The sequence below is a fragment of the Pholcus phalangioides genome, unplaced genomic scaffold (genome assembly GCF_987345545.1).
Source record: "Pholcus phalangioides strain wild (caught in Gottingen) unplaced genomic scaffold, Ppha-v1.0 ptg000015l_1, whole genome shotgun sequence".
Classification (NCBI taxonomy): Eukaryota; Metazoa; Arthropoda; class Arachnida; order Araneae; family Pholcidae; genus Pholcus; species Pholcus phalangioides.
In genome coordinates this window covers 1328744-1356688 of record NW_028301608.1, presented here as the reverse complement: position 1 = coordinate 1356688, position 27945 = coordinate 1328744, and the positions used below count along the sequence as shown (strand labels likewise).

Here is a 27945-nt window from a genome sequence, read left to right as displayed (position 1 = left end):
CACCATAACGACCTATTATGATCATTGTTCGAGTGCTTTCTACTTTGAAGATGTATCTTCTCGTGAAGGAGGGGGGTGGTCCCATGTTGTTTTGCTGCATTCTGTACATTATGGTTCGTCGAAGCCTCCACCTGTCACTATAAGCGATCTCGAGATCGGGTTCTCGTTTCATTTCGTGCTTCGGTCACCCTATAGTTCGGCCACTCGTGTCCCGGAGAAGCTCGTCGAAATGGTCAAGTTCATTTCTTTCGTCGTGGTATGGACGGCGTTGTGTGCCTTTAACGACCTCGTCGCGTGTCGCGATCCTAATTCGGGTAAGTACGTATTTAAAATCATACTATTCGATTTCGAACAAGCGATCTTCACCTTTTAATCCAGTCACACCCGCTCGCGTATAGCGAGTGCTGAATATCGTTTTCACACTTTGAGATGTCAACGCGAACCGTGTTTTTCATCCTAGAACGAAATCCTGTGTCATTACTTGAGGGAAAATTTTAAACACATTTTTACTCGATTAATGAGGAGACGTCTTGCAATACGAGCAAATAATTTTGAAAGTTTTAACAGATGTTGACTGGATATAGTTTAGATATTTGTTCGACAACCATATTTTTTTATGGGCATCTTTTCCTCAACCACCTCGTTGGGCATTTTGCCTGTGTTGTGGCATTTGTAAACGAAATATCACTTGCAATACTAGTGGTGAGTAGACCAAAGCCTCCTACATGATGACCAGTCTAGTATGCGAATGCTTTGGGTGTATTCACGTTGACTATCATCGTCGCGTGATCAAACAGTCAACACTGTTCAGAAGCGTCAGCTTCCAATACGTTCCAAGCATTTTTTCGGGGCTCTGTGCATATGCGTATACGCGTGAGTGGCATTCATAGCACAAGCACATAAAAGATTGTCTCACAGTTTTCTTGCTATGTACAGGAAGGGTGTCAAAATTAGTACAGCTCACAGACGGTGGACCTAGAGACTGTGTACGCATGGGAGGGACCAAAAGAGTAACGTAGAGAGTGAAGGAACAGGTCAATGAGTGACCAAAAAAGTGACCTAGAGAGAGTGTAAGCATGGGAGTGACATAGAGCGAGAGACAAGGTTAGTGAGTGATCAAGAAAGTATGCAAGGACGTGATTCACCAAAAGAGTGACTTAGAGACAGAGTTATATTTACAGGGGCAAGTAGGGGGTGCACTAAGTGGGCAATAGCCCGTGCAGTGGTGGAAAATTCGAGGAATGAATGGTCAAAAAAATTTGAGTCAGAATAAAACAAGAAGGGTAACAAAATTTGTGTAGCCCACACGCAGAAAAACCATAAATCCGCTTCTGTTTATGTATTATTGCAAGCAAGGATTTCAGATTGACATTCCCCCTCGATATTCCAGACATACCCGAGCCTTCAATAATAAAATAAGTAAAAATACACCAAACTGCATTTTATCTTGAGGGAAGAGACAGTTGTGGGAAGAATCGTTCGACTCTTTCCATCACAATCTCGAGGGCAAATTTGATTCGACGTACGAGTGTTTTTGGATTACGAGCAAGTTACGGGACGAATTACACTGGCAAGCCGAAGTTTCTCGCAAAAGAGTTAATTTCATATCAAGTGATCACATTGAGATCCATTATCACAAATCTACATCTTTTGGTAATTCCTAACAAATCCTAGGTATAGATCATAATTCACGCATTTTGTAGTTGATATCAAAAAATATTTGCTAAATAAACATACGAAGTGGCGTTACGAGTTCAATTCGTTTTTGAAAGTTACTCCTGTACTGGCGTACGGATGAGCTGTGACATTACAACATTCTCTCCCCCGTGTATTACATGCAAAAAAAATTAAAAAAATAAACCTTGGAATTTCTTGATGCGGATCATCTAATACTTCTCTGCGGCTTTTTTTCCTTAAAACTTAATTATATAGTCCGGCACTTAAAATTATAGTGCCGGACTCGTGATGCGAGGATCCGGGTTCGAACCCCACAGCGGTGGTCGGCTGAAGTTGGTTTTCTGTGGTTCCCAACTTCAAGGCGCAAATGCGAGCCGATCTCCCCGTTAAAAAGTCTCGCCACAGAGAGCAACAGTCGTACAACGGTAAATCATTCAACCATAACACTTCACTCATAGTTAGTAAAACTGGGGGCAGATGACAGCACTACCCATAACAAGCATTACACAGAAACAAACTTTACGTCAGGTTGCACTACACGTACACGCACATTCCCGCATGTACCGATTTGTTGGGGGGTTCCGCGGGGGGGGGGGGGGTGCATGTGTGGTGTAGCAGTAGTAGGTAGGGGCTCGGGGATCCATGATGTTCTTAAGTCAGCCACCTCGTTGGGCAATTTGCCTGTTGTGGCGTTGTATTTGTATTTGTATTTGTAAAAAGAAATTAATTATTCAAAAATAATTACTTAAAGATTTAGGGAGGATGTATGGAGATGTGAGAGAAGCAAAATCGACATCTTTTCTACAAAAACACGACCTCTTCCATTCCTTAAGTTTGCTCGTAAGTCGAAGCATTACAGCGAATATTTTTCGCTCTTAACAGTATTACTCGTAAGTCGAGGAATTCCGCGAACAAGAGGTGCCAAAAATTCTACAAAGTATTAAGTTGTTAACTTGGGATTATCTCAAGGTTCTTTCGTATCCAACAGGTAAATTTCCAAGTAATGTAGTACTAATGCGTTCAAAAAGTTCCGGAACTGAATTTTATTACGGAAGGATGAGTACAGATAGAACCTGTTTACTTGGTGTTTCTCTCGAAGTAACCACCCTTTCTATGATTTTTGCCATTGTTCGTACAAAGATGTAAATGCGGACTGCAAGCCTCCTTTTGCCACATCCTGCAGCGGCCTGAACCTGAGAATCGCGTCACGTGGAAGCAAGATCGGGGGAAAATAAGTTGGTTTTGAAAGTATCGGAATGTGATGTTTTGACAGGTAATCTGATAGCAGGAGGGACCTGTGAGCCGGCGCACTGTCGTGATGGAACCACCCAAGACTTGGCCTTCCAAAGTTCTGGTCGCTCGCATCTCACCGAATCATGCAGACATTTAAGGACTCACAGGTACCTCCTGGTGTAAGATTACCTGTCACAAAACACATCACATTCCGATACTTTCAGAATCAACTTATTCGGGGCCGTCATTTCACCTTTTTCCAGAGGGGGGGGCAAAGAGCATGTACTAAAGGTACGCATATATATATATATATATATATATATATACATACCATTTGTAGTGTATTTTCAAAAGCCAGGGCCCTGGGTATTTTCAAAGCCCCTGCCCCCCCCCTAAATGACGGGCCTGAACTTATTTTCCCCCGATATTGCCTCCACGTGACTTCAGATAAGGAATTTGCTAAAGGATAGGGCAGTGGGATGGGGTTACCAAATTCAAAAACTAAGAAAGGAGGATGACTGCGCGCCCTCTAGATAACGTTACTTTTCCCAATTTCCACAACAGATGACGCCACTATAATGACAAAAAAAAAAAACCAGGCCACCATAATACTTTTTCCCAACCAAAACACAAAAAAGCAAAAACAGGGAGAAAAAAAAAACAAATACCGATCCCTCTTCCATCGCTTATAATGAATTGTTCTCACCAGTTTTATTGCTTTACGGCCTTTGCCTGGAGGATGGCGATGGTTTTTTTGGCCACCAACCTGTCTGTTATTACAGTTATTGGAATTTCGGAACGCTTTCATGGCCTCGTTGAGAGCTAGCCTTCTTGAGGATTGCGCCACGAAGCGCGGGCCACCTGCTACTTTATTTCTGAATGGAAGAGGTAACATCCCCTCTCCACTTCAGTGCACGACATTTGCTGTTAGTGAGCGAATAATGGTATTCTGAAAATGGATGTCGCAGTTTTCTTCTTCAGGAGCTGTTTTTCAGACTGTCTTTTTCATATTATCTTGGGGCAAACCGGGCCATGGTTAGAATAGTATCTGCCCTGATTGGACTCAACTTGGGTTCTTGTATTCTGGTCATTTCGACGGTGATTGGTCAAAAATAAGTAAAAAAGTGAAAACACACACACACACACACACACACAAACTCTCATGTCAATGAAAAAAAATTATCTTTTACTGAAACTGTTTCAGAGTGAAAACAAATTTTCCTCGTGGGGGGGGGGGGGGGGGAAGAATGATTCCGGAAACTGAAAAGGAGGACAATAGGACAAATTTTCCAAAACGTAGGAGGACGCTTGAAATGACGTCGAAAAGGAGGACGTCTCGCAACTCTACTTAAGGAGCAACGATTCTCAGATTACGAAGAAGTGCAGCGACGAAGGCTTTATTACTTAATTGCATACAGACTTCGTCCACCTTCCTCTGCGGAATTTCTAATGAATTGGTACATGTTGGAATGCTCGTGTACGTGTTGTGAACCTAACGCGAAGTTTGTTACTGAGTAACCCTTCTTATGTGTAGGGCTGCCATCTACCATCAATTTTTCTAACTATGATTGAAGTGCAATGATTGAATAATTGTAACGTTGTAGGCAATTCGCAATTATCCTTTTGCCACATCCTATCCTGTTGACGAAGGCGTTTCAGGATGTGGCAAAAAGAGGCTTGCGATCCACGTTTACATCTTCGCATGAACAATGACAAAAATGCATAATTGCGCCCTTGGAAGGAAGCACCTATCTGTACTCGTTATTTCGAAATAAAATAAGTTTCGGAATTTTTTGGACGTAGCAGTAAATGCACGCGTTGTATCTTTCTTGCCGGTAAATGAATACGCAGGGTATTTAAAAAATTGTGCGGAATGCGGAATGCGAGGATTTTGTGCCGAGTCCTGCCCTCAGGGCTATTGCAGCGGCTTACAAAAGGCCTGGCAGCTAAGTGTCAATGGGCCAAGAAATAAATTTCTTGACCCAAGGGCCATGGTCAAAGTTGGGTAGAATCCGCTAATGAAATTTAAATTTTCGTAATTTTTTGCAGATGTGCACAATAGTGCTGGGGGAGAAGTTTTAAAAGACAATGCGACAGGAATATGCGCTGAACTGAATTTGGAAGAGTGGTTCTGGATCTCGGAATTAATAAAATTAATTCCGGAGCTGAATAATGCCGTCACAACCCCAAAAGGTTAGTCGTTTTAGTGAAGAAGTATAGCTGGTGAAGAAAGCCGGAGAGACTGGTCTTCTGTGATTGGACCGCTGGATGGAGCCCTTGGATTGGCTGGACCTCTCTGCAATCTAGGATCTGAAAATAAAGAAAAAATAGAAGACAAAGTTCCTAGACGATAGGGAAAAGTTGGTTAGAAAATAAATTAAATGTTAGTTAAAAATAAAAGAAAATTTTTTTTTTTTTTTTTTTTTTTAAATTATTAAGTTTTTTTGAAGAGATTTTTGAATTTTTGGAAAGAGGATACCAGGAAAATAAAGGGAAGATTGATAACTTAGAGTAGGCCTAAGTTATCTCCAACGTCCATCTTTTTTTCAGTCGCTCCGCTTGATGGAAAAATGAGCGAAGTTCATCGAGCGCAAGTCCATCCATGATGTTGTCGGCGGCCATGTCGCTAACGATGGAGGTGAAGTCATCTATTACTTTTCCAAGCGATCTCGACTCACTTCTCGGGCGGACTGGCGAGACGGCTCGGCTGGAGTTGGCTGTCGGAGATCTGGATGGGGGTGGCCCCGTTGACCTAAGGCCGGGGGGTCCCCTGGTAGTGGCCGGTGGCGGAGATGTCGATTTGCCCTTTAAGAAAAGTTCAAATTTGGCCAGAACCTTCGCTGGGAGCACAGACTTGGAAGGGTGCCGGCTGCTCCTGGAAAAGGAAAGGGAGGGAATGGTGGTTTTTCCTCCTTGAGTGTTGGTTTTGTCCTTCTTATTATTTTTTTTTTGCGACGTGATGTCGAGAAAGACTGGACATTTTTTGAAGTTTGCTGGGTGCGGTCCAGAGCACAGGGCGCACTCCGGTGGATCGGATCCCGGCACCTTGCAGCATTTTCCCGGCTCGTGGGAGGTCGTGCACTTGACACATCTGTATGGCAGTGTGCAGGTTGCCGCAAAATGCGAGAATCCGAGGCATCGGTGGCACTGGAATGTGTGAAAGTTCCGGATGTACCGCTCCACAGTGATGTTGAGGTGGTGTATTTTTTTTAGGAGCAAGATTTTCCTATTCTCTTCAGTTTTGGGGAGCGTGATTCTCCAAACGCCTGGCTTGGTTGGATTCGCCTTGCGGAAGAGTTCGGCTTTCCTTACTTTGAAACCTAGGGTTTCGAGGGCCGACTTTATGTCGGTGGCTTTGGCTGTTCTCTCGAGACCTCTGAGAAGGACTGTGAAGAAATCTGAGCGTTTTTCTTTTGGCTTCGGCGTGAGCCCTTTGTTATGGAGCCAGTCTTTTGCCGCCAAGAAGTCTTTTTTTTCCTGAAAAGAGACTTTGATTTGACCATCTATTATGGTCGCGGAGAAATGTTCAGTGCAGATTTCGGATAGATAAGCATCTATGCCGAACCAATTTCCCTTGCTGTCAACCATGATTGACCAGGCCTCAGAGCCTTGCTCTGATTGGCTGTTGGAGGACGCTGGACCAATGGGCGACGTGTCGGGGATCTTGGGCTGAGCTGGCGTGTCCTGGGTCGGGGACGTTGGATCTCTGTCTGGTTGAGTGGATGCCATACGTCCTTCAGGAGAAGCATACGGGACGGGCTTGTCCCGTAGCTCCAAATGTTGGGAGGAAGATTCAGCGTCCGGGAGAGGCGTCGGTTCTTTGTCAGCGATTACCTCGGGTGTCTGTATAACAGCACCCGGACATTGTGATCTGCAAATAAAAGTGACCTCGGTCGGATTTGGCGAGGCCTGATCCGGGAGGATTTCGTTTGAGGGTTGGTCTTCGTAGAGGAGACACGATGTTCCCTCAAAATCCTTCAGCCTGACCACGACGTCATTCTCATATGACGAGGTTCGATGAGTTTGAACAATTTCCAGGAATTGTCGTTCATGTTCACATCGGATCTCGGTGGTGATCCTGGTGTTGATGCTCGTCGAGACGTCTATGAGAAGAATCACGGCCTGGCTCTGGAGATGGGGGTCATTTGCTGTCTCCTCTTTGGAGCGAAGTTTGTAATCCCGCCGAGTGCAGTCCACTTCCGAAAAAAATTTTCGCCATGCAATTGAGTTCTTAACAAGAGATTCGTGATGCAGTAGGCAGTGATGCTTCTTCTCGGTAGCAGGCGCTGGCTTGGCTGCGGCTTGCCTCGGCTTCTTTTTGGTCCTAGCCATGTCGGGATCTGTAATGAAAAAAGAAATGGCTCCCTAGTTGGAGCGAGCAAAAAACACGACCGTCCCCTTCAGAATCTGGGGCGCGAGTTCTTAAAAAATTGTACCAGACCAGACCAGAATAGAACTTTTAGCTGATTCCCATCCTATGCGGACGACTGTCAGCATACAAACTGGCCAGGAAGGCCTATGAAGAGTGAAAGAATGAAAAAGCTTAAGGGGAGAAGAGGAAAGAGAAAAAGAAAAACATCAGCTGGTCGTCAATGGTCAGACTATACAAATTTAAGCCAGAGTTTGTTTTTTTTTTTTTGTTTTTTTTTTTTATGCCACCACAACCGACAGTCCTTATGCAGAAACACCAAGAACAGAAACACCATAGAGAGCTTCACTCGTAAAAGTCCCTTCTATACAGGGGGAAAAAAGGGGAAAAAACACTGCATGGGGGACGCAGCGCAAAAACCTCAATATACGTTTTGAAGATGTAATTTTCCATAACAAGCCTATTATGTACCTTCCATATCAAACTTATTACTGTACCTTCCAGTTAATGGCAGTCCTAATACATAACTGACTGTAAGTTAGTATTTCGCCAACATCATTTCAACTCCATAAGGGTTTACAGTCAAAAACCAGATGGGCACATTCAAAAATGCCACTACTATTCTAATTGTTCAAGATCAAAGTATACAGTGAGATATATACATACATAAGAGTTCTATTCAGTAAGTGCTCAGAAATTAAGAATTATGTACAACACAAGATTCAACTTCTAATGAATACACTATAAAATTTCAACTACCGTTATATATATACATATGGTGTCAACATTTTCATATATACAATTATCAGCTATAGATTATTCCAATTTAAATGGAATATCTGCTGTGGTCTCCTATATTTCCCTATGGCTTGTACATCATAGTCCACTATGTCAGCAAGGTGTTGGTACGTAGACTCTCTCATTCTGTCAAACTGATCTTTGTTTAGAGTTTGTATATAGTCAAATATATGTGGAATATTCAAGTCTTTCCTAATATTTAAACCTCTGATGAACCATGGAGCATTAGTGAATCTTCTAAGAATTTTATTTTGAACAGTTTGTAAGTTTTTAATATTCATCTTGCAAGCATGGGCCCAAGCAGGGGATGCATAAAGTAGGGTAGGTCTGAGTATTGATTTAAAGAGGATGATTTTGTTATGCAATGTCAATTTGGCCTGTGGAAACGTGATTTTGTTTAACATGCCCATTACTCCATTAGTCTTATTTTTGACAAATTCAATATGTGAAGAAAATGAAAGATTTTTGTTTAGTGTACATCCCAGATACTTTACCTGATTTACTGGTCTTAAAAACTGGTCACCAATTTGGATAAGTTGTCTGGGAAGTTTACGTCGTCGCGTAAACCACATGAATTTGCACTTGGCAGCATTCAATTTGATAGCAGATTTATCACACCAGTATTCGATGTGATCCAGAGTATCCTGTAAATTTTCCACTGCTTGTGATGCACTTCTGCTGCTGCACAACACCGCACAGTCGTCTGCAAATAACGCAATTGTTCCATTCAGCGGAGCTGGTATATCATTAATATATAAGAGGAACAATTGCGGGCCCAACACACTACCCTGTGGCACAGAGGCTCGGATATTTTTAACATCTGAAAGAGTATCTTGTATCTTAACCTGAAACGTCCTACCCAAAAGGTAATTATAAAAGAAAATTATAAAATATGGTGGGAAGTCAAGGTGGATTAGCTTGGCAAGTAATGTGACATGGTCGCAACGGTCAAAGGCCTTTGAGATATCGAGGAACGCAGAAGCAACATGGTCAAAATTATTAAATGCATTTGTGATAAATTCAGACACTCTTAGCAGCTGCGTAACACATGAATGTTGGGACCTGAACCCATGCTGCTCAGGTCTTATGACGTTGTTTGTGTCAATATACTGTAATAGCCTGGGTGCCACAATTCTTTCGAATAATTTGCTAAGATTACTAAGAAGACTAATTGGTCTATAATTTCCTGCCAGTATAGGATCAGTACTAGGTTTATGTATTGCCCTGATTATTGATTTCTTCCAGGGGGAAGGAAAATAATTGTTCTGTAAGGCAGAATTAAAAATATTCCTAATCGATTCTACAGTATTATCTGGTAAACACTTTAAAGCTTTATTGCTAATTCCGTCGATACCAGCTGCTTTTTTAATATCCAGATGTTTAATAATGTCCCTAATTTCATTTGTTGAGGTTAGTTCCACGTGACCTTGTGGGGAATTCGCAGCATTATATAGATAAGAGGCCACCCTGTGTCTCAGTCTTTGGTATGTGTTTAATGGTTGATTGGTATTCCTGGTGAACTGATTTTCATACACTTCTGCAAAAGTGTCAGCTATCTCTTGATCAGTAAAAACCAGATTCCCAGCTGTTGTCTGAATTTTATTAAGTCTTGTGTTTTTGGGTTTGCAGATTCTCCAAGCTTTCCAGAGACCTCCGTTTTCTGCTGTTGCATTACCAATGAAATCTGAAAACCTTTCATTGACATAATTTGCGACCTCTTTTTTGATTTCTTTCTGTAATCTGTTTAGTATAATTTTATCCAAATTGCCCCTGTACATTTGCCATTTTTTTCTAACTCTATTTTTGTGTTGGATTTTTTCAAGAATTTCTTTTGGTAATCCAAAATTGTTTTTGGGACTTCGCTTAACTGTTGTTACTTCTTTTATTGTATTATTAATTACCGTAGTAACATGATCAACTGCTTGGTCAATATCCAAAGCACTTGGATCATTAAGTTCAATGACCGGTAATTCCTCTAAAATATTAGTGTACTGAGCCCAGTCAATTTGATTCCAGATTAACTTTTTCCTTGGAATCAAGAAATCTATTGTAAGGAAAAGTGGATTATGAGGTGATGAAAGCAATGGTTTGACATGCATATTAATATTGTGTAAAAAGTTCTTAGCAATTCCAAAGTCTATAACATCCGGAAACCCAAAATTTTGAGGAGGATGGTGTGTAGGCTCCGGTGAAGATATAACCTCCAAAAAATTATCCAGGCAGAATTTCCTCAATATCCTACCCTGTCTGTTTGTTGTTCTGGAGTGGAAAAGAGAAGATTTACAGTTCCAATCTCCTATTGCCAAGACAGGTAAAGTTGTGTTAAAAATCTCTTTTAAGAGATCCATATCTAAATTGTTATTCGGGGGCTTGTAAATTGCACAGAATCTCATAGCCACTCTGTTTACATATATGGTGGCAGCTACTGCTTCAATATTGTAAGAGTCAGAGAGTGCATAATGCTGAAAAGGGATATTGTTCCTAATAAATAAGGCGACTCCTCCCCCCCTATTATGAAGTCTATCCCTTCTTATACATTGGTATCCATTAACCTCGTATTTATTGCTAGGTAATAACCATGTCTCATTTATCAATGCTATATCAATTTGATGATCAAAAAGAGTTTGTTTGAAAATCTCTTTTGTACTTCCTCTTAAGCTATTTGCATTCCAGGCCATTAGGGTCAATGGCCTGGGGGGGGCATTAATTAATTGAGCTATTGTTAGGCTGTTCGAAAATTTGAATTAGAGTTGCAATAATCAGTTTAGCCTTATCAGAGTCAATTTTAGCTGACTCAAGTATGTTCACAACTTTATCTATGACCACAGAACCCTCGTTATCAGTATTTTGTGTCTTGTCTTCTAATGTCTTAGCACCGAAGTTAACAGTTTTTTGATTATTTTCAATCTGCACTCTCATACTTTCCTCAGAACTGTGCACATTTACTTCCTCTGTTACTTCAACACCACTCATGTCAAGTTCCTCAGTGTGTGTAATGATGTCATGCATTACATCACGATGTAAGAGTTTTTGTAACTCCTCCTTCCATTCATCAGTAGTTCTGTGCATTTTACCAATACCCAGAGGGTGAGGGCCATCGTGTAAAACACTGTGTAACTCAACCTGTCTACGCAGTAATTCCAGTTTTTCCTCTTCTGTACACATTTGAGCTGACAGGGAAGTATTATGTTGTTTTAAGTCCATCCCTTGTTTAGATCGAACAAAAAGTGAATTAGACCCTATGTTGAAATTTTCTTCCTCTTGTCCAACTAAGGTTGGGAAGTCATCAAGATTAGGTGTTTTAATACCAGTAGGTATTAAAGGCAAAAAAGTACGTGTGTTCCTGTTTGTAACTCCAGGTCTGGCACTGCATCCTGAAAATCTAGCCGTATGGCTTCCTCCACAGAAAAAACACTTCAGATATTTCTTATCACCTTTGACAACGCAACTTCTAGTCTCATGATTGCCTGAGCAGAACGAACATACAGGCAAATTTTTGCAAAAATATGAACTATGTCCCATCAACATACAGTTCCTACATTGAAGAGGCACCTGGTTACCCCTATAACGTTCGATACTGATTGGGATATCCCCTATGTTTTTAACATTTGCAAACTTCTTATTTTCAATCGTCACCTCTACTAAGAATAACGGTAGTACTCTACCAGACGAATAGTTCTTCATATTAACTACCTTCACAGTGGGATACCCCTGTTTAGACAGGTCATCCGATATCTCCTGCGGTTTTATATTCGCAGGCAGACCTCTTATCACAAATTTGATGGTTCGATTACCTTTAGTCTGATATGTATGATATTTGTATTTTTTTTCGTCAAAAATTTTTGTGACAGTACGGTGATCTTTCTCCGAAAAAACCTGAAAAGTCATATTATCACCTGTTGGCTTCTGTTGTGGAGGAAATTCACATTTTGCTTTAATTTCACTGAAATCCTGTAACCACTTGTTTCCCCAATCAGAAAGTATTATTGGGGGAATGTTACTCTTTTTTTTATTTTTTGTTACCATAATGAACCCTTCGTTATCATCATTACAGCCATCAGAGTCTGAATTTGTAGTGGGAACACTAACTTGAAAGTTCTGTAAGTGTTGTGTATTGTGCAATGTGTTATCTATTGATTTTTTCTTTTTTTTACCAAAAATAACCGAAAGTCCATCATTGCTATCAGCTATTTCATCACATCTGTCATTACCATCTGATCTTTTGTCGTTACTTGTTTTTGTACCTGTTTTAATTTGTACAGGAGTGCTGTGTGTGTCATTACCACTGTCCGATTGTTCAGCCAACACTTGACCAATATCATTTGCCTCTGAAACATCCGAGGTATTTTCCAGTAACAATTTAGAAGGAGACAGCGTCGAATTATTATTGGGTATGTTATCATTTGACATAGCCATTGTGTCATTTATCGAAAAATTTAGTGTACTATTCTGAATATCTAATATAGGAAGCGTATATTCACTAGAGTCATTTAGCCCCATGAGCACGCTTGAGCTCTCAGGCGGGGGTGAATCTGATGACACAGTAGATGAACTACTGTCCGTAGAACCCGATGTACAGGTGTCACACGTATCACTACTGGAGCACGACGAAGTAACTGAGTCGTACTCTATTTTGTTATGTACATCCTTTTTCTTACTCTTACCTGCCCTTTTAGAGGTGCTCATCCCAGAGTAATGTTCATCCCCCTTATCATAACAATTATCCGGACTATCTCCCTTTTTGGAAACTTCTTCATCAGTATTCCTCTTTTTCCCATTTTTCTTTTTGCCCCTATCTTTCTTGCGCCTTGCCCTCTTTTCACAAAAGGGCGAGGTGGGGATTTCACTAAGTTTCGGAATTACCGACTTAAATCTAAGCTTGCTACTATGAATGCATGTACTTGCATTGACCTCTTCAAAAAAAGCATGAGATATTTTTAGTACTTTTTCATGCAAAATTTCCTCCTCACTCGGAGAGGATTCCAACAAGACAACATATACAGCAATTACATCCTCAAGTTTTTGTGCTATAGCACATTCGTCATTGATATTTAGGGAATTACCCTCTTCATAACTGATTTTCAACCAATTAAATACAAGTTTTTCAAATTCCTCTTTCTTATTAAGGGAATCATGGTAATCCTCTGCCAGAGAGCACAGTTCTCTGACAACATGAATGTTCCCCACATTTGCAAAAGGACAAATCAAACCCATTGAGCACTTACTACAAGAATAGAACTCACCTGGATAGATCCAACCGGAAAATCTGAAAAGGAAAAACACAAGGGAAAAGGGGCAGACGAAAACACTGGGGGAATCACAGGGAGAACACAAATCGGCTGAACTGAAACACTGACACTTGTACACACTGATTCACGATGAGAAAGCTTCGCCATCAAAAGATATCTTCGTTGACAGCAAGCTGATGCATTATCCACATGCGATCCAAGCAGGACACCCAAACACCGTAGATTTTGACGATTCTCTGCTTCTCCGTAGATTCTCGTTATACTACTAACGCTGAAGAGCTCCGAAAAATGCGACCATTCGTCACGGCGACCCAAAGTTTATATAAATTTTCTAAAAAATTGTAGCGTCTACGTAAGGCTGGGAAAAGCAAACACCCGTTACGCTAACATAAAATTTACGATTGGTGCGCCCCCTAGAGCCCTTGTGATTCGTTTCCGACCACGAATCTCATGAGCTCATGACAAAAAGTGATTGCCTCGATGGATTTCTACCAACTCTTAAACTTCGGCAGATCTTTTCATGTGTGTAGGAAGCGTGCTTTCAATGGAACTTAATGACGCATATACGTAAATATTGTGCCAGAGGCTGCCATCTGTCTTCAGAAAGGAAGGAACTGGCAACGAATGGATATTTTGCAATTAAAAATACTGTAAAGTCTGTTACTCACAGACCGGCTCGCATTTGCACCTCTAGATTTGCCCGGATATACCCGGGCATCCTTATTTTCAAATGAACACTGCAGAAAACCAAATCCATCCATCCAACCACCGCAGTGCATCGAGCCAACACCATAATAGGCAAGGCCGAAACGAGAGGTGGGGGAGGACCAGGAGGTCTGGCCCCACCGAAATGTTGACAAATGACTGATTTTTATGAAATGACATGGTCAAATCTATGTATTTGTCACCCACTTTGCCTCCCTCCCCCTCCGCAATAAATTTCTAGTAACGGTTCTGATACTGTACTAACTAATAGTATGGCGTCGATCGAATACGGGTTTTAGCGGCGGGAGCCCATTGTGTGGCCCGGGCATAGAGAAATTTAATAGATCTCCCCATTGTCATTTGTTAATGCGTGCAACGGACTGACGTGTGGGTGTCTTCGTAGGGTCGTCTCAAGAGTCTGCGACGCAATTGGACGATTGCCTGAGATCGGCTGTACCTACCCAGGTAAGCTCATCCAATCTCATCTTTTCGAAGAATTTCACTGACTGTTTTTAATTTGCACTTGTTCAAAATGCAGTGCGCGTTGCTCTGGAATGATGTCATGTACAAATGTATAATAACCGGCGTCTAGTTAGAGTTAGTGCCGTCTTAACGCGTGGGTCGACCCGGACACGGCCCGAGGGCCGCGAGCTCAAAGGGGCACGATAATGAAATTCGGTTACAATTTTCCGGAGTAAGTATATAAACAAAGAGTCGGGGGTATTTTTCTAGCCAGGTAGGGGCCTCACCAAAAAAAATCACTTTGTCCAGGGGCCCCCGTGATGTTCTTTAAGGCGGACCTGATTAGAGTAGTGGTTCCCAACTACGGGTATCCCTGGAAGGGGGTTATTTTACGGGCTGCTCAGAGGTACGCGAAAAACTATCAGCAACGGCGGCAAAAAAGAATTAAAGTTTGTTAAACAAAAGATTCGTTGTGGCACAACATGCAAGGAGGTACGCTAAGGGTGATCAACCTCATGGAAAGTGCGGGCCAATTCAGTAGTTTTGAAAATGCCTTGCGGGCCACTTGAGTGATCGGCAAATGCATTACTAGTCACTAAAGTGATCCGCAAATGCACCACAGGTTACTTCAGTGATCTCGAAATGTGCAGCGAGTCGCTGGAGTAATCTTGAACTGCGCCGCGGGTCACTCAAGTTATCTGGAAATTTTCCGCTGGTCAATTAAGGCCGCTGGAATTGTGCCGCCGGTCACTATGTGCCTATGGAACTATGCAGCATCTCACTTAAGTTATCTGGGAACGTGTCGCGGGAAGCCTAAGTGATGTGGAACTACACCACGGGTCAATTCAGTGATCTGGAAATGTGTCGCGGACCGATTGGAACTAAACACTGGCCGTCTGAGACGCTGAAGCAATCAGAAAACGAGCCGCGGGTCATTAAAATGATCTGTCCATGTGCCGCGAGCCTCTCCTGTCTGTCCATGTGCCGCAACGCGGGTCACTTGAGTGATCTGGTAACGTGCCACCTAGTACATTTTGCAAAATTAGGTTCGAGGTCACGGACTACGTCTTACGACTCCGAGGGCCAAATTTAGCCGGCGAATCATAGGTTGAGCATGTACGGGGTACGCACATGTTAGAGGTAATGGAACCACAAAATGTTGGGAGCCACTGCATTGTGTGGAGGACGGACTTCAACGTAATAATTGCGTATGTTGTGATTTTTGCAGATTTACGTCACGTGTTGCATCAGAGAAAACAACTGCAGCTCGACCAGGTACCAGATGAAGGTGAGCTTTCATTCCAACCTGATTCGATGATAAATTCGCGTGTATTAAATACGTCATCGATGAATAATCGATTAATATTAGATACAGTTATCATTTCCTTGTCGTTATTTCACTTTCAGGCAATGGATTGCATCAGCAGAATCGCCGTCGTGAGTAGCTTTTGACACTCGACGACTTCCGAGCATTTTTCATTGTAATAACGTGGAAAAAATTATCGAGTTGTGAATTAATTTGTGCTTTGTTTCAGACGAACTCTACGCTACTGATGACGATGTCATCGCAAAACAACGGCTATTCGTCGTCGTCGTCGTCGGAGAGATTTCCCGAAGGTGAAATACTGCGCAGGGCAGCCGAAATTTGTCGAGCGCAACACAATTCGGTAAATACTATCAAATACACTTACTGGCACGAATTACGATTTTTAAAACCTCGCATATTTCGTATAACCCCTTCCCTCTCAATCCCATATGTATATCGATATCTCCAAATTAGGGTTTTTTTTAACCCGGGATCCACGGACCCCTTGGGGTTCCTTGGAGAGATCTCAGAAGCAGGGCCGGATATAGGATCCAGCGAATTACGCGGCGCCAACTGAAGGAAATCTGATTTTTTAGGGTGGCAACTGAAGGGGAGGGGGTGATTTTTTATCACTAAAATATTGTTCGCTTACACTTGAAAAATGTTCAGAACCGGCCTTGCTCAGAAGGTCCTTGAGCTTGTCTGAGAAAATAATTAACACATTGTTACGAATTAAATATTATTTCGCAACGGGGTCCGTTGGAGGATCCGTACAACACAAAAGGTTAAGAACCCCTGCTCTAAATATCGTGCTTCGTGCTGTGGCCGAATTTCATCGACGTTCAAAATTAAGAGCATTTGCGCATTTTGCCGAAGTTCTGAAAAACTAATGGACACGTTTCGGAAAAATTGCAATTCTATATGAAATGCTATAACAGAAGAAAATTTACAACATACTAGTCGTGGTAAGCGCTCATAAAGTCTCATCTTCATATGCGATTATACAGTATATAGTGCACGTAAACTTCATTTTAATTTAAATGAAGTCCTACACGATGTCGTCCATCTTTGGTTGACAATGGTGGTGACAATTGGTGCTGAAGCCTGAGCCTTGTTCGATTCAAAAGGGAAATTAAAAGTAAGATTAATCAGTGCAAGAATGTGTGAAATCCCCTGTCGCGAAATCGGACGTAAAATGAACTCAAGGGATAAAACAAACAATCCGGGCCACTATACCCTGAGGTACATTCCACGCTGGAGCGATACCACCTCCAACTCGACACGGATTCGTTAAAAACCTGAAAATTTGCAAGTTGTATCGCGCTTGTAGTATCGCTCCAGTGTGCTGTTTGCGCACGAGTCGTTTTCTATGCAAAAGAAAAGTATAAATAGTATAATATTGCCGTACACGTTGCAACACAATTTATTATATATTCCATGCTAACGAATATTATCTCTTTTTTTCCTCTTCAGCGGCAGCAACAGAATCTGAACTGCATCAGAAACGAACTCTCCAGGGTAATTATTCTGCTTTATCAATTACTTTTTAATTTGCAATCCACAAAAAACCGAGCGAGAAATCCTTTTTGATACGTGAAAAGACGTACCGAAATCTTATACAAATACAAATACAACGCCACAACAGGCAAAATGCCCAACGAGGTGGCTGAGAAAAGATGAACATATTGTTTGAAAAATAGGACTCCGATTATTCTAGCCTCGATTTACTGAGTTTCTGCGTTATCCGAGGTACTTATAATTAAAAATTAGGTGCAAATAAGGCGCCTGTAAATCGAAACCACAATTAGTGAGAACTTCGGCTGCTCGGTATTTGAATAATATCTGTTTCAATCGATCAGTAGAAAAAGTTTTTGTACTACAAAGCGAATAAAGAAACCGTTTTTATTTGCTCATTATCAGTGGGACTCGGATTCTCGACTTCACATTCTAGATACGAACCTTTGGTTTTGTGGTGAGGGGAAACGATAATTGTGAATTGGCCTCTTACCATTTGCTGATCGGGTGACTGGAAAAAATATTGAAAATGACGTAAAACAAAACTTTCCACACTGATAATAATTGTAAATAACTATTGTGCAATACAACTCACGTATTTAGACGTTTAACAGAGAATAAAATTTGAGTTCAAATGAAATCTTAAATGTAAAAAAATGACTTTCCCCTTCTTTATTTTCCCACATACACTTCATCTCTTCACGCTTTTAGCTCCCAAAAGTAATTGCCACGAAATTTTCGATGTGCTCTCCCTTATACAGGGTGCACAAATCGAAAATTACTGTTTATCCAATTAGAAAAGTATCCAAATAACGCGTGGGTCATTCATATTGCAAGGGGTTGTATAGTTATTAAAATAAAATTGTTGACTTTTTATACGGACACCCTGTACTCAAAAATTAGGAAGTTGTTGCCCTATATCTCCTGACGACAACAAAAATATTCAATATAATAAGTGCAATATTAACAGAGATAATTCAAAAAGCGGAGGATAGTTGGGGGAAAAACAGGATATATATGGCGTTAAAACCATTTAACCAATTGCACTTTTATTACACTTAATAAAGTGAATTTTTTTTTTGTTGTTGGCCTCAGGGGAAACAGAGCAACAACTTTCTAGCTCGGTTTTCGAGAACAGAGTGGCCTAATAAAAAAATTGTTTTTCTTATTTTAATAACCATAGGCGTACGCAGAGCGGGGGGTTTCAGATTTTTTCCTTCTGCGGGGGGGGGGGGTTACGTTTTTTCCTGAAAAATAACACTATAATCTTGGCTCAAGGGGGGGGGGGGTTAGAACCCCAAAACCCCCCACCTTTGCATACGCCAATGTTAATAACTATGCAACCCCTTGCAATATGAATGACGTATCTGAGGTCCACACGTTATTTGAATGCTTTTTCTAATTGGAATTATGTTGTATGGAGAGAGAGAGAGAGAGAGAGAAGTACACCCTAGTTGTGCCCCCTGTATAAGGGGGAGCACATCGAAAATTTCGTGGCAATTACTTTTGGAGCTAAAAACGTGAAGAGATGAAGTGTATGTGGGAAAATAAAGAAGGGGAAAGTTATTTTTCGACATTTAAAATTTCATTTGAACTCAAATTTTATTCTCTGTTAAACGTCTTAATACGTGAGTTGTATTGCAATAGTTATTTACAATTATTATCGGTGCCGAGTTCTTTATACAATAAATAATGGATATTCGACAGACCGTGTGTTCATTCCGCGAAATTTATTCGTAATTTAATCGAGTTTCGAGAAATCGTTCAAAAAAACACGAAAACTCGTCGATGCTCCAGTTTTTCCGTCTTAAAATGTCGGCCCTTTGCGGAATATTTTAACGGAAATATTTCCCCACCGCCAACAGTAGTCGTGTCTGGAATTTGCATTTGGCGTGCAGACGCCTCTGTCCGCGGCAGTGTTCGTTGCTGTTCATTTGCATTCCCGTCACGTTGTTCCGGCAAATTATCAACTTTGCGGTGCGACGAGTGTTTATACGAACTCGACTCATGTTTGGGACCATGACCTAATGAGAAACTTTCGGTAATGAATGCGAAGGGTTATTAGAGCCACGTGGCATCATTTTGCATCCGCATTTTCGGCATGAGTCGAGCTCCTATAAAATGCGAGTCACTGATGCGAAAGTTCAACTTACGTTTCCCGAATTTCCGCCACGAGCAATATAATAATAATCGATGGTTACTTATTGTGGTTTTTTTTTTGCAGGGTAAAACAAAATTCGTGGAACTGTTCGCAAATGCTGGTTCAGTTGGCGTGGCATTTCCTATGACATACTGTACATGCCATGAGTCACGATGTTTGTTTGCACCCGGCGTGAGATTCGTGTTTTTTTGTTCGCACGTAACAAAAGTAGGCTGACCATATTTCCTCGAGAAAAACACGCGACATTTCGGTCACAAAATACGAAAAAATACGGGACATCGCCAGTTGCCGCCAAACAGTTGCCAAATTACGAAAACTTTCTAAAATACGCACCACAAATAGCGGTTTTATATCCGCAAGTGTGAAAAGATTTTCATAATAAGTTCATTTCTGGTGATTCGAGAATTACGACTATTTTGTGTCTCATTAATTGGTTGATTGATTCAAATTTGTTTTTCATTCCCCCCTTAAGTGGAGGGAAAAAGACTTCGACCAGAACGTTTCCATATATTTGTTTACATTTTTACTTTCTGCTCTGAATGTGTTCACTCTGCAAAATACATAATAAAAAAGGGGGATAATATCAATGAGATTCACGGGCCACGCGTCCAAGTTTTATTTAAAAAAATCAATGTTACTCTCAACGCGTAAGATTTTGAATTAAATCTGTTAATGAATTTAATCGTTCGCAGCTGTCTGTCAAATGTGAAAAATAGCAGGCTTTTGACAAACAAAAAAAGCCAAAAGCATAACACTCTGTATGGTTTACGCATATAGATAAACACTGACTCGATAAATATTTCCAAACTCACTTTGTATCAAAATACAATCCAACAACAAAGAAAAAACTGTAGTAACTAATGTTTTATTACAGGTTTGGCCGATTTCCAAATAAATACGCTGTGTCCGAATAATAAAATCTGTCTGGTGCGTTCTCGTAAAACGCTCGAAGTGTTGCCAATGCGTGGAATATTCAGAGAAAATGCAAATAAATAACTCTGAAAATAATGTCACCTTATAGCTATTGAGTTATGAAAATTACTTGTATCAACTTTTTAGATGAAAATAACAAATTGACATTTTTATAAAAAAAAAAGTGGAGACGGCCAGATAAACAGAAAAAATCGGGAATGTCTCGGGAAATACGGGACGTATGGTCACGTTAAATAATGAACATGCCATTATGTATGTGCAGTTTCATGACGACCGCCATTTTGATGTAAATTACGAACTCCGGGGGAAAAAAATACCACGCACTTCAGAACATGAAGGGGTCGGAAAGCGATAGTTTTTGCCATTTACTCCGGATAAACGAAATGCGAAATAACCGAAATTTTGGAAATCGATTGCCATCTTTGAATTCAATGAACAGCCCTTCCCTGCCCCCCCCCCATTCCTTAGAAAAAACAAAACAAAATGCCGGGCATCACTTTTCAAGCACTCCAAAAAATAATGAGATTTTTGAAGAGTAGATAAAACTTTGCCTAATAATGTTCAAAAACATTATTATCACAAAAAAAAAATTAAAAAAAATGGCTCTCCATTGAAGAGCCGAAACGCGTCGACCATTCGACCAATTGAATTTATTTGTCTTAAAAACGTGGCAATTTTTGTATAAATAAAAACATTATTGCTCTTTTAATGAAAATGTTTAATTTGCAGAAATCATTTATAAAAATTATGAAAAGTAATGGGGCCAAATTTGATCCCTGGGGGGGGGAATCCTCTGTTTATTGTAGTGTAATTACTTAATTGACTCAGTAATTTAACTCTTTGTTGACGATTGTGAAGGTAGGAGATGGACCAGTGGGAGATTAGCAACCTCCAATTGTAATTTTGTCTATAAAATATGCACACGGTGAGCGATCTGTTAAGGCCGAAACACACACGTGTTTGGGAAAAGATATCCTTGAAACCAGACATTTTTCGCCCGTTTCTACTTCTTTATTTTATCGAAAACATTTCCTCGCTTTTATTTAATTTGCAAATACAAATGCGTAAAACAATCTCTTCCACACGCAGAGGCCTATGTATAATGATTATATACTATATCTAATCAATCAAATTCCCTGGCGGGGGGGGGGAAACAAACCTCTATCCATGTTTGCTTTAACAATCATGTTATTTCTGCAACGAAAATAATCATTCGTTGAAAACAAACGCCACCCCATCGATGATCGATGACAAAAATATCGATTCCTTCGTGTCATTTGAATATAATCTACACTGTATGTTGTTTTTTCCTGCTCATTGAAATGTATGCAAAAGAAACAACTTTACCGTAAAGAATAGTCAACTCGGTTGTAACGACACCTGCGTTATAACGTCGGTAATTAGTAGTCTGGGCGGATCCCCATAGAGATTAATTTTAATGAACCTTGCTTTATAACGTCGATTGAAATGCCACGAAGTCGGACAAAACGACACATTTTTCGGTGTTTTTCATACCCTAGTGATGGAAAAAAAAGATATTTTAAGGGTAAAATTTTGCGCTCCGACGTGCTGCTGCTAATTAACGTGACCCGTATACGGGACACATTACTGTATTTTCCCATATTTCACCCTTTCCGACTTCCTTCCATTACAAAAATGTCCCGCTTTCCCCGTTTTTTTTTTGGATGAAATGTACTTCAATCGTAAATCTTTGCTAGGGAATCAGAGATGAAGGTATTTTGCATAATTTATAAGTTGTCTAAAAATGAATATGACTGTGTAAACAGCGTAAAACCCCTTTTTAACGTCCCCCTCAGATACGGTCACCCATCTTTTATGGCCAAATAATAGTTTTCTCATGTATAATAAAACTATGCATTTCAAACTCCTGATTAACCCCTCTTTTGCGGAAGAATTTTTTTGCCCCGCAGGTGTCCGCAAAGATAGGTTTTATTATTATATTCATCTCACTTATTCGCCATTTCTCTCCCCCCGTGAAATATATTTCCTAATTCATTTCTCGCAAAGGCAGTTCATTTGCCATATTTGGCAATCCCTTCTTTTGAGTTAATATTTTTGGCGAGAATCAATGATATCTCGTATTTATGATCCAAATTTACCGTTTTCTCTCGATCGAATATGGTCACTCAAATCATAATGAAAAAACAGCTTCTTTGCGTAGCATTTGACCGCATCCGATTACATTTTTCGTCAAAAAAAGGACATTTTTCGAAAATAGAAAAACTCGGTTGTAACGACGCCTTGGTTTTAATGGAAAAAAATTCGCGGAATCTTCGATGCCGTTGTACCCGAATTCGACTGTAAATGGAACCAGTCGTTGAATATTATGGCGATGTTGTTTTTTTTACTTTTTCCCCTCAAAATCAACGTAATTTAGGAGTGCCATTTTTTTTCCTGCTCCGTTCTCAAGGCTTTGATGTTTACGCGCACTGTATTTTCCTGTCGCTAATGAGAATAGCCGAGAGATGAATATGTAGGTATTGCATGATGACGGTCATTCTTCGCGTGACCAAATCATCTCTCAGCATTTTTTATTTCCCCAATTACGGGGAACAGAACTTATTAAACGTAATTGAATTGGTCACAAAATGGTCACTTGATTCTGTGTTTGGCTTTCTCCTTCCCATGCAAACAATAAAAATATCTGACCCGTGGCCTTTAGAGATTCGGAAATAGCTGATTTGCCCATAATATAATTGTACCTTGGCGAACGCCCCAAAAATGGCATAGCGTACTTTTTTTACGCGGGGGGGGGGATCTAGAGTCACGCGTCACACACGAGATTTTGGTAAATATAATTACAACACACGTCTACAAAGTCTCAGCACCAGGGTTATATAAACATCTAGAAGGGTTGGATTCGTGGTTCTCAACCTTTTTCAGCCCACGGGCCCCTCTGGACAATATTTTCTTTTGGTGGCCTTCCGTATCTTATCAAAATCCCCCTGCTTTCATCCAAGAGCGAGACCCTTTCTACTCATCGAATTGAATTTTTAAGGGGTCTCGTACCTTTTAACATGGTGAAAAACATATGCTATGCTCCAATAGAAATATTATTTAACCATTGGTTTATTTCAAAATTTTTACGCATGTCTTTGATTGTATGTGTTATCCTATGTTGGTGTATAGTTTTACATATCTGTAATACTTGATTTTTTGTAAATTTTCAAAAAATGCATTAAAAACAGCTGCTCGAATGATAAAATAATATGGCATCAATGTAATTGAATAAAAATTGATTCAAAACACAAAGGAAACTGTTCAGTTCATGAAATGAAGCGAAAGTTTGGGATTTCATTCACTTAATCTAAAAATTGAATTTCAAATTTCAAATTTTTTTGAAAATTTTAAATTAAATAATTAATATTTAAAATTTTTGAAATTTTCAGATTAAGTGAATGAAATCCCAAACTTTCGCTTCATTTCATGAACTGAACAGTTTCCTTTGTGTTTTGAATCAATTTTTATTCAATTACATTGATGCCATATTATTTTATCATTCGAGCAGCTGTTTTTAATGCATTTTTTGAAAATTTACAAAAAATCAAGTATTACAGATATGTAAAACTATACACCAACATAGGATAACACATACAATCAAAGACATGCGTAAAAATTTTGAAATAAATCAATGGTTAAATAATATTTCTATTGGAGCATAGCATATGTTTTTCACCATGTTAAAAGGTACGAGATTACTTAATAAAAACTAAATTTACAACAAACAAATTTTTTCTAAATAAGATCTCAATCTCTGGAACCCTGGGCTGGACAGATCCGGAAAGTGATCATCCCTCTCAAGAAATGAATTATATAGAAGAAATAGGTCTGCATGTATATTATATATATACTTTATATAAAATACGAGATGATGATCCAACGAACCTGAACAATAAATCAAACCTCTCGACATATCACCCAGAGTCCGCGCCTACCCTGGGCTAGAGTTCAGTGAACTTCTAGAAATCAGTGAAATCCCCACTTCTTGTGGGGATTTCATGCATGGTCGTCTAAATATCTTGGGTCTCAGGGAAAAAAAGTTGTCTGTGGATCCTGTACTTAGCTGAAAGTAATAGTTTACGAATTTACATTTGAAAAAAATCATGGTACCAGATCTCATCATGTAGCTCCCCCCCCCCCACCCCATGGATATGAGACTAGTGGGTCCATGGGTTAAAACGGCTCTGGTTCTGTGGGCAGCTTTACCGTATTTTCTTGAAGTATTCACTTCCCCCCCCCCCGAGTATTTCACTTGGAAGCTTTATTTCTTCACCGGTTTTTGGGATCCCTTCACCACTTATGGCTCTCCTTTCATCTGATTCTCACTTGTGCTCCCCTAGAATATCACAGGATCGCGAGGGGATCATACGGCCCCAGAACCAATGATCTAAAGTCAGGTGTCACACAAGAGATTTTGGTAAATAATTATATTGCACGCGCGTCTACAGGGTGTCTCAGAACTAGGCTCACAAACTTTTAGCAGGGTTAGACCAGTGGTTCTCAACCTGAAGCCATATACCACGTTGTGGTACTGGGACGTTTAGGTGGCCACGGGAGTAAATAGAGTAGAAGCCGAACCGTGACAGATCGTTAAGAGGGTCACGGAGAGTTGAGGACAAAAATTTAGATGTAAAGAAATAATCACTTGGCCCGGGGAGGTTATATGATGATCTTAAGACGGTACTTGTGTTACACCCCTGTTGACAGCGTTGAGGAAACTAGTTGCGTGCATTGCAGAAATGTCCGGGACATGCCCGGAATCTTCCAGAATGTTGGGAATTCCATGTGTCAGAGATTTGAGGTTTGCATCACCTTTTTCTTAGGACAACGCCACATAATCACTCAATTCTCCGGATCCATTCACAAAACCGAAATAATCTGTGTTTTCTTTGTTTTTCCCCCCAGTACTGCCAGAACGATATGTCAACGAACAGACCAGCCGGTTACGGTTACAGGATGTACAGCCGCCGAGGCGCAATACCGTCGTCGGCTTGGGACACGTCCATGTATTCGGATTCTTACCCGATGGACTCGGTGGAATGGAGACGCAGAGGTATCATCTACCCGGACATGTCTTATTACCCGAGGACCTTCATGTCTCGAAGGCTGTACGGCAGAGACAGCGGTGGCAACACCAGAGGCAACGGTGGCAGCTACTCTTACGGTGGCGACTCGACATCCTACTACGATGATGATTATGGATCGCAGTCCGACGAGTCCTACTCCAAGTGATTGTGGTCCACGTCGAGAAGACGAAGAAGGGCACATACAAAAAAACAACATAGATGTATAGACAAAATTAGTTGCGTTGCATGGCTAGTGGTGATCCGACATTTTTTAGACGCTTCAATGAACTCGTACCATATGGCAGTGCGATGAGAGCTGTCGATGTGTTTTCCCGAAAATGATATCTAACCAAGAAATAAGCCCTAGCTTGATTTTGCAGGTTGCTCCTACCATAAGCCTACCGCGAAAATTAGCCCCTAGTTGAATCTAAAGCCAGACGAACGCATTTTTACGTTCGTTGCTCGACGAATGCATTGAATTTCAATTAAAATAATGGTATTACCGCACTCTTATCGTTCGTCGTCCAATGGCTATTTTCTGAACCGTTGGTTTCGGAGACAACTTTCAACTGGAAAAAATGTTTCAAATGGCGTCTGTCGCTCATCATCTTAAATGCCGATCAAATGAAAAAAATATTAATAAAAAAGTTACGAAATTTAATTTTTTATACGGCCCCCCCCCGTGCTTTAACCTCCAATTAGAAAGTTGTTGCCCTGTCTCTTCTGAGACCAACAAAAAATTTACACGTTTCTAAATGCAATATTCGCTGAGATATTTAAATTCGGAGATCGGAAGAAAGTTGGGAAAGAACAGCGTAAATGAGGGAAAGGATCGTTGCCCGTTATTTTATGTTTGTCTTTTTTCTCTCCTTTTTCTCTCATATTTGAATTCAAATATCTCAGCGAATATTGCATTTAAAAGCATGGAATGTTTTTTGGTGGCGTCAGGAGAGACAGGCCAACCACTTTCTAATTGGGAGTCAAAGGACGAAGGGACCGTATAAAAATTTAAATTCTGTAACTTTTTAATTAATATTTTTCATTTGAGTGGCGTTTAAGATAATGGGCGACACCATTTGAAACATTTTTTCTACTTGAAAGTTGTCTATAAAACCACCACCGGTTCAGAAAATAGCCATTGAACAACGAACGATAAGAGCGGACGCCCTGCATACATTTTGTTATTTGGTTATCATCATTTACCATTATTAAATATATACTTGAAATAAATGACAATCTTAATAAAATAACTGTAAATGCTCAAGTCTGTGCCTTAGACGAGAGGTAAACGCCCCCCAGAGTGATTCTGACAGTCCACTGGAAGCGACTACGGGCGAAAACAAGTGGCGTGTATATACAAGCCCACAGGCGTACGCAGAATTTTCCCGGATGGGGGTCAATTTGTTTTTTCTTCTCAAGGGGGGTTTACGTTTTATCCAGCAAAATAACACTATAGTTTCGGCTAAGGGGGGGGGGTTAGAACCCCAAAACCCCCCTTTGCGTACGCCAATACACAAGTCTACTATAGCTGTCTTGCGCACACACGCGACTTATTTTCGCTCGTCGTAGTAGCTTCCACTGGACGGCTGGCCTAAGGATTCACGCAAGAATGACTGACTAACTCGATATTCGTGATATTGTAGGTATGTTAAATAAGCTATTGAAAGCAGGGCCATCCTAACGCATGGGGCCTACTCGGGGATCATGTCAGTGACAGCTGTATTGCCAATGCGCTAGGAGCATTGTATTGCAGAATGATCATTTTATAAGAGCTCTTTTGCTGGGCATGAAAGATTATGGATCTCGTTAAATGGGAGTCGTTAGAAATTCAAACCAAATTTCGCAGATATTTGGACGTATAATTAATGTAGATTTTCGTACAACGGAAAAGTAGGACATAATTGGAAAATAAGTCCTAACGCATCTTCCGGAGCAAAAACTTATATAAGGCCGGGTCTTATTTTCGGGAAAACACGTTTGATAAAGTAGTTTGTATGTATTTTGCCTCGGATATCACAATAAAATCTAAAAGGAAAATGAAAAAAAAGTTATGCGATGCCTTTTCCTACCCTTGTCTAGAACAATAAACTATTAGCCAATTAGAAATTCTTGTCATTTGAGAGATGGTGATTATGACGCTCACTTGATACCACGTGTCTTTGATCGCACCAAATGGTCAGCATCAATGGCTTGAACGAGAAGCTATTTAATAGAAACCGAGGGTTATTTGATTCTGAATACTTTGTAGTTAGTCAATTAGATCTTAGAGTTAAAAAAATGAGTCGTTTATAGATTTTTGTATACTCACTTTTACAATAACAAAGTACTTTGGACTTTGTTGTATAGTTTTGTATTGTACGTAGTTCATATCTTAGAATAGATCCATTTTGTTTTCTTTTGGAGTCGATATGTACTAAAGTATGCAAATAAAGTATTGCATGTTGAAGTGA

At 40.3% G+C, this 27945-nt stretch overlaps 1 protein-coding gene across 1 annotated transcript; it reads left to right on the top strand.

The window, feature by feature from the left end:
• The first annotated feature begins 35 nt into the window (after positions 1-35).
• LOC149075210 (uncharacterized) lies at positions 36-27945 on the top strand. The gene is made up of 7 exons (XM_089242496.1): positions 36-314; positions 14435-14496; positions 15722-15781; positions 15901-15930; positions 16029-16160; positions 17273-17317; positions 25335-27945. Exons 1-7 carry the CDS (start codon positions 230-232, stop codon positions 25659-25661), a joined length of 741 nt encoding a protein of 246 aa, XP_089098622.1. The 5' UTR covers positions 36-229; the 3' UTR covers positions 25662-27945.